The sequence below is a fragment of the Sorghum bicolor genome, chromosome 2, assembly GCF_000003195.3.
Source record: "Sorghum bicolor cultivar BTx623 chromosome 2, Sorghum_bicolor_NCBIv3, whole genome shotgun sequence".
NCBI lineage: Eukaryota > Viridiplantae > Streptophyta > Magnoliopsida > Poales > Poaceae > Sorghum > Sorghum bicolor.
This window is the reverse complement of record NC_012871.2, coordinates 48,453,626-48,460,577: the sequence shown is the minus strand read 5'-3', so window position 1 is coordinate 48,460,577 and position 6,952 is coordinate 48,453,626. Positions and strand designations below refer to the sequence as shown.

Genomic DNA, 6,952 nt, shown 5'->3' with positions numbered 1-6,952 from the left:
AACATTGTGCAACGAGAAAGATGTCATGTAGATCAGTGCTAAGAGACATGTTTTGTGTTTATGATTTTCTTTTTCTACCTTGTGTAGATCAGACCATTATTTATGTTTTTATGTAATAGGAAGGCCTTTGACTTCCTTATAATGTGCAAATTGAATGATGATGATCCAAGATATGAATATGATTGTCTTTGTATCCCATTGAATTATGAAATATTATGAATGTGCACTGAATTCATTGTATTGCCATAAATATCAATGCAATATTTGATTGTGCATCCAAACTCATGTTGGCGCAATATATTGTATTTGCATCGAACCACATGTCGATGCAATATATTGTATTTGCATCCAACCTCATGTCGATACAATATATTATATTTGCATCGAACCTCATATCGATGCGATAGTTTCAATTGCATCGAACCACATGTCGATGCAATACTTTGTGTTGCATCGAACCACATGTCGATGCGATCTTTAATATTGCATCGAACCACATGTCGATGCGATAGTTAATATTGCATCGAACCAAATATTGATGCGATAGAGTTTATTGCACCACAAGTCAGCCGTTGCAATAGATGTATTGCATCAACATGATATCTATGCAATAAACTATTGCACTGGCCCAATTTTGATGCAACAGGCAACAGATGACCGATGCAATTGCTGCTTGTTGCATCAACTGCAAGGAGCCGATGCGATAGGCTATTGCATTGGTATATATTGCATCGACTCACATCAACCGACACATTGATGCCATACATAGCTATCGCATCTATTTTAGGCCTATCGCAATCCTCGAGCATATAATTCGTTCTAGCTAGGCCAGATGCACCAAAAGCACTTGGATGGACATAAGGTACCATCTCTAGCTCAACAGCCCTAACTTGATTGCTTGAACTAGCCACAATGTCCATCAGTGTCGAAGGAGGGATCATGTCTCTACTCATGCCAGCAAGATCCTTTACAAAGATAAATTTGTATTAGGCCAAACAAGCTAATAGACAGATAGACATCAATGCAAAGAGACTTCCTGCAGCGACTATGTTTGCTCACTCTGTAGAAGTTGGTTTCTTCACCACGCACTTCAACAACACGGTCGCTCGAGTCTAGGCCGTGTATGGCGGATGCCCATGGGTTAGCTGGTGCCGTACCATAGACAAAACACGCCTCTACTTCATCAGCAAGATTGTACTCAACATTGTTTGACCAAATATCACCACACTGAAACCCAAAACGAAACACAAAACAAATGCCAAATCTCAAAACCCTAGCTATAAATGATTTTTCAGTTTCTACTTCCCAGGACGTCTAACTCATAAATACAGATTTCACTTACCTGGAAAGGATCCGCCATCCCCAGTCTGATACACCGGGGGCAATGAATGCCAGGTACCACCTCGGTTCTGATATGAATGAAGCTCTATGGGGAACACACTGCTTCCTATTTAAATGTCCTGCACTACCTCCCCACCGCTCAACACCACTCGCCCACTATTTTCTTATTTGTATGTAGGGAGGAACGGGTTTCCAGGAGCTAGCCTTTTTGTTGCTGTCCTTCATTGGTCGACGTGCATGATAGCGTCCTGGCAACAAGTCCAAGGATACATTTCTAGAATGTGGACCTATCTTGGTTTTTGTTGTTGTCTCAGCCTTTTTCCATTTGGTTCCTACTTAAAGACCATTGGCCTACACTACAAACACCAGACAAACTCCATCCCACCTCCTCGGCCCGTTGGCCGTGACCAAAACTTATAAAATATGTTTACCTTTTGTTGAGAGCTCCAGGAAACCTGCAACATATCCCTGCGAAACCTGTCACACTGTTTGCAAGCAGCCCTGAAAAATGTCTGATTCAAACACTACAGCAACTAGACAACATGCACCCCCTACTGTTTCATATCAAACTTTTGATCCTTGCAGATTCACAGTGGATACCGAAAAGTAGCTACCTATCAACGGTGCGCCAATAAGGCCTTGGTTACATTCTAGAAAATTTTACACAATTTTATCAGATTCACCGCTTAATCGGACCTTATGGCAAAAACAAGGGCCATTTAATGTGGAATAATTAAGGTCAAAAGATTCAGCTTGCGATTTATAGGAAAACTGTGCAATTAGTTTTTGTTTTCGTTTAATTTTAATACAGTGCAGTTAGTTTTGTTTTCATTTAATTTTAATACACCCTGTATGTGCCGCAAGTTTCGATGTGACAGGGAATCTTGAAATTCTTTGGAAGTAAACAAGGCCTAAGTGCACCATCTCGTTTCATAAGAAGTCGAATCTTTTAAAGTTTGGCGAAATTTACAGGGAAAAAAATTAATATTTAAACATCTGTAATAAGCAACATTACTTCGAGTATGAAATATAATTTGATAGTATACTTAGTTCTCGTCAAAAAAAGTTATATTAATTGATATATTTTTAGCCAGGCTTAGAAATTTTTTACCATATTTATTCTCTACTGTGGGCGTACAAACTAGATGCAACCTCGTCATTTATTCTATTGTAACACATATCGCTTGCCGTTATCAATTTCATATGCTTAAATCCTATTACTTTTTTCATATATAAATTCTATTTTCCTTTACACACTCTATTGTCCGCTGGATCAAGCAGCGTTACTGTCCAATGAGGAAGACATTGGTCAAAAATAGTTTAAGCACCTGTTTATCCCCCTAGCGGATAATGTGTTGCAATTGGCATCATGTCGACGTAACATTTATTTGGCTAGCTATTATCAAAAGGTTTCTTTTCTATGCTATAAAGGTTATGTAGCGAGGCAAGTGATGAAAATAGTTATTTTTTCTAAGTTTTTAACAATCGATGCATGTTTGCAAGTACTGGACCTTTTATCCACTATTTTTTCAGAGCTTTAAACGTGCAACATTTTTTTAAAAAATCATTACAAGTCAAGACTCATTCAGTAAAAAAATATATATATGTAAATAGTAGCTATTTTTCTCAGAAATTGCAACAAGCATTCCATAGCCAACTGTCACTAGTACACAGAACCACTATACAGGCGGTTCCCAACCCCTTTTCACAGGCGGATTGGAGAACCGCCTGCACTGGGTGCCTGTGGAAATCAAGAGTTTCCACAGGCGGGTAACTTAGAACCGTATGTAGAAATAGATTTCTACAGGCGTTTCATTTATGCCACCCGCCTGTAGAAATGAACTTTCTACAGGCAGTTCAGCTATGCAACCCGCCTATAGAAATGAACTTTCTACAGGCGGTTCTCATTATTTAACCGCCTGTGTTAAAAATTTTAAATCTCCCGCCAATTCTAAATTTTTCCACCAGACCCTTTTTTCATTTTATATTTTAATATGTACATACAACATATATATATACACACGTAATATTCAAACTGCTGAAGCCTAGAGATCATGTCAACCATTGCAACATGCAATTCATTTATATATATACTGTTACTTTATACATAAGGTTTCATTAATTACAAACATGATCACACATCAAGTTTTTTCTGTTACATGCATTAGAGGTTTCACCTCTGAAACCTCTGCTCTAATAACCGGATCGAGTTAGCTTTAGCCTACTAATCTCCCTTAGCGCTCCGTATTCAGGCTTTGCTAGGGCGCTGGTCCGATCGTGATATTTCCCTTCGCTGGGAATGACTTCTCGCAACATGAATTTGCAGAGGTCCTCAACTATGTTGTGTAAAGTGGCTTCACTCATGCTCTTCGCCTTTTCAAAGTCTTTTTGATGCATAGGAAGTTAGAAAACATCATATATTTAATGTTCATAATACATAATTAACAACCTTAATTACTTAGAGCATTAATTACTTTATAAGGGTTAGTCATATATCTTCCGCCCTCTCTCATGAACTCACATACGTAGAATCCACAGTGGACCGATCCTAGTGGTTGCTTGTGACACTATATAAAGAAAAAGAGCATATTTGTGAGTTGCAACATGATGCGTATTCTATGTATATAGCTAGCGAGAATAACTTGGTAAACTTTCATACGTACCGGCCACTTATGAAAGAACCTCAAAGGCTGCCCCTGTATTCCTGACTCGCACTTTCCCCCTTTAATCTTATAATACCTATAGGCCCTATGATATCAAAAACATTCTGCAAGTTATTGTCAAACTCTTATAAAAATTTGTATGCATATTTTACTTAGCTTACTATTCTAAGAGAGAAATGAATGGTGCATAAGTTGTTGGTTCATAGTCTGCGGAGTCTAGGACATGCACACGTCCATGCTTGGGATTAATCATTAAGCAGATCCAGTGGTCCCTGAGAGAATGAACTTTGTGATCAAAGTGCGCATTTTAACTATTAATACGATGCATGCAAACTGACACTTACCTAAAGTGATATGGTGCGGATATTAATTCCCTGTCTTGAAACTCTAGCATTGTTTCATTTCCCTTTTATTTATTTCGTCCTCCTGCTCTTTTGGATCCAAATCTTTTAAGGAGTCATGATCTTTTCCGATTCTGAAAGTGTGCTCGTCCTCACATATCCTCATTGGGCTCATATACGCGACCCATTTATTCGCATTAGTGCTTGGATCCGGACCGTACCGCATCTGTTACTGTTCATATTGCATTCTGCAACGTGCACTTGTATGTTAGTATTAAAATTTAATGTAACTCACAAATAATAACTCACAAATTTAAAGCATTGTATGAGTGACACTTACAATGCAAACACAGTTATGAGCTGCACGTCGAGTCTTTGTAGGTTCATCATTAACCACATGTCCTCGAAGGTCACAATTGCTCTTGTATGATCACTATTAAATGCGTCTGCTGGTATATCTACACTGATCATGTCAATGCCAATAGAAGATGCTCTCATATACCAGTCATAGATGGGATATGGTACCACCGACATCTGGAAGGGACGACTCCTGAGTCAGTGGTACTTATTGGGATGAAGGTTGTGGTAGCTCAGACAACAGGACGTCTCGTCGAGGCCAAAGAATGAAATTCTTGATAGCTTGTCCCAGCTTCTCAATACCCTCAGGACCAGGAATGTCTAGCATGTCATCCTCATATCCTTGGACAACTGTCAGCACTTCCACCCTACAGTAGTCCTCTGGAATTTCGCTACCATGAAACTGGCGCCCCAGGATTGCAAGTCCTGTGGCTACTTCCCTTGTACGATTATTGTTAAGACCGTACCTTATGACTAGGGATCAACGAACAGGACTTTCAATCTCGTCAACTGGATAGCGGTCCTTGTTTCCCGTAGACACGACACTACTTGGGACAACTGGAGCCTGTTGTGATGTTGTCGGGGCGACCACTAACTGCATCTGGTGAGGCTGACCACTTAATTGGCTAGACATTGCAGACGCTAGTCGCTGCATCAACTCGGGAGGAGGATCGGAGAGCATTTTATTCATCACCTGTTCGATTTCTTTCTTAGCCTCCTCCTTAAAAAAATTAGACAATTCTTCCTTGTACCGATCGCGTTGTCTATACATTCCTTCCCACTCTGGTCCGAATCCTTCTTTCCATCCTTCCTTGGATGAGATACCTCGTACACGACCAGGATGCTCTGGGTTACCCTGAGCAACGGTAAGAACATCTTTCTCCCTTTGTGGCTTAAATTCGCCTACTTTCTGCTTAGCTGCCATCTTAAAAATATTCTTCGCAGCCTCTTCGACCATTGGGTCAGCAAATGACAAGCCAGAATTGGCTTTATTTGCCGGTACCCGAGCATGAACCCACCGCGAGCCCCTACGACCAAGTTGGTCAGGGAGTGCCGACAAACCCTGAGCCCTCTGCGCTTCATCCTCTTGCTCCCATTGGGCAAGCTTGCGCTGGTAACCACCTGTGCCTAGGTGGTGGTGGCACTTGTTCCTTTTTGCGAGTTCAGATTTAGATTCGCTCAAAGCTTTGAAGTCATTAGAACTCCTCTGCTCTAGAAACACTGCCCACTAACCAGCCGTGATTTTATACCTCTTTGTCGGGTCCAACCCTTTCTTTGCCCACTTTGAATTCAACTCAGACTTGTAATTCCTAAACATGATCGCTCATTGCTTCAATGTGTGCTCTTTTACGAGGTCTTCTGAACCCTGAGGTAAAACAAACCTCGTAAGCAGCCTGTTCTACATTCTTGTGATCTCATTTTTGTCCACATTTTTCCACTCCCTGACTGTGATGTCAAGATGGTCCCTAACTTAGAAACCGAGTGTGTTACGCCACTCAGGTAAGGTCTCCTCTAGAGCTGAGGGCTGTCTTGTCGCACTGAAATCTGTAACTCTATAGGTTACTTTTGGGAACTGATTCAATCCTCTTTCACCTCGTTTCCTTTTGTTCCCGGTCTCAGTGGTCGTCTCCGTCGTCGGCTCAGGTGCACTTTCATGTGCAACTTCTTCTTGGGATAGGATTTCCTCCATTTCTTTCAATTGAGATAACACCTCCTATTCATATAAAGACATGTATTATTCTTCACATATACCGAGGCACATAAAAGTATAGAAACATATAATTATGAATGAGTAATTCACCTCTTCTATCTCTAGGTTGTAATCGGGGTCACGTGCGTACTCATGACGGGCGTTCCTCTCTATGCGAGGATCAGGAATGTCGCTTACCGAGGTCTCGTACGAAGGAGTTGACTCACGTGACCCTTCTGCCTGCTCCATGTTGTGGGACCCTTGTTCCTTCTCTGCGTCCTCAGGCCTTTTTTCTTGCTTCGTGCGGTCGGACCCTTTTTCTTGCACGGTGGGGCTAGACCCTGGTGCCTTCTCGGTGCAGTCTGACCCTTTTTCTTGCACCGTGGAGCCGGACCCTAGTGCCTTCTCGGTGTGGTCTGACCCTTTTTCTTGCACCGTGGGGCCAGACCCTGGTGCTTGCTCAATAGGGCCGGACCCTTGTGCCTGCTCCGTGTTTTCACTTGGAGAAGTCGTCATTGCAAGATTCTAAAGCATATATGTTATTAGAAATGTTATATAGT

The 6,952-nt window shown here is 41.3% G+C and overlaps 1 protein-coding gene across 1 annotated transcript; it reads right to left on the bottom strand.

The window, feature by feature from the left end:
- Nucleotides 396–1,406, bottom strand: LOC110432208. Its single transcript, XM_021452187.1, has 3 exons — nt 1,343–1,406; nt 1,060–1,227; nt 396–965 (listed from the first exon to the last, which is right to left on the bottom strand). The coding sequence occupies exons 1-3, from the start codon at nt 1,358–1,360 to the stop codon at nt 513–515; spliced, it is 639 nt and encodes a 212-aa protein (XP_021307862.1). The 5' UTR covers nt 1,361–1,406; the 3' UTR covers nt 396–512.

Excerpts from the sequence above, each read along its gene's own strand:
- LOC110432208 (XM_021452187.1), bottom strand. Across the intron at positions 966-1,059 it reads AAGAAACCAACTTCTACAGA|GATCTTGCTGGCATGAGTAG; the intron begins GTGAGCAAACAT and ends ATCTTTGTAAAG.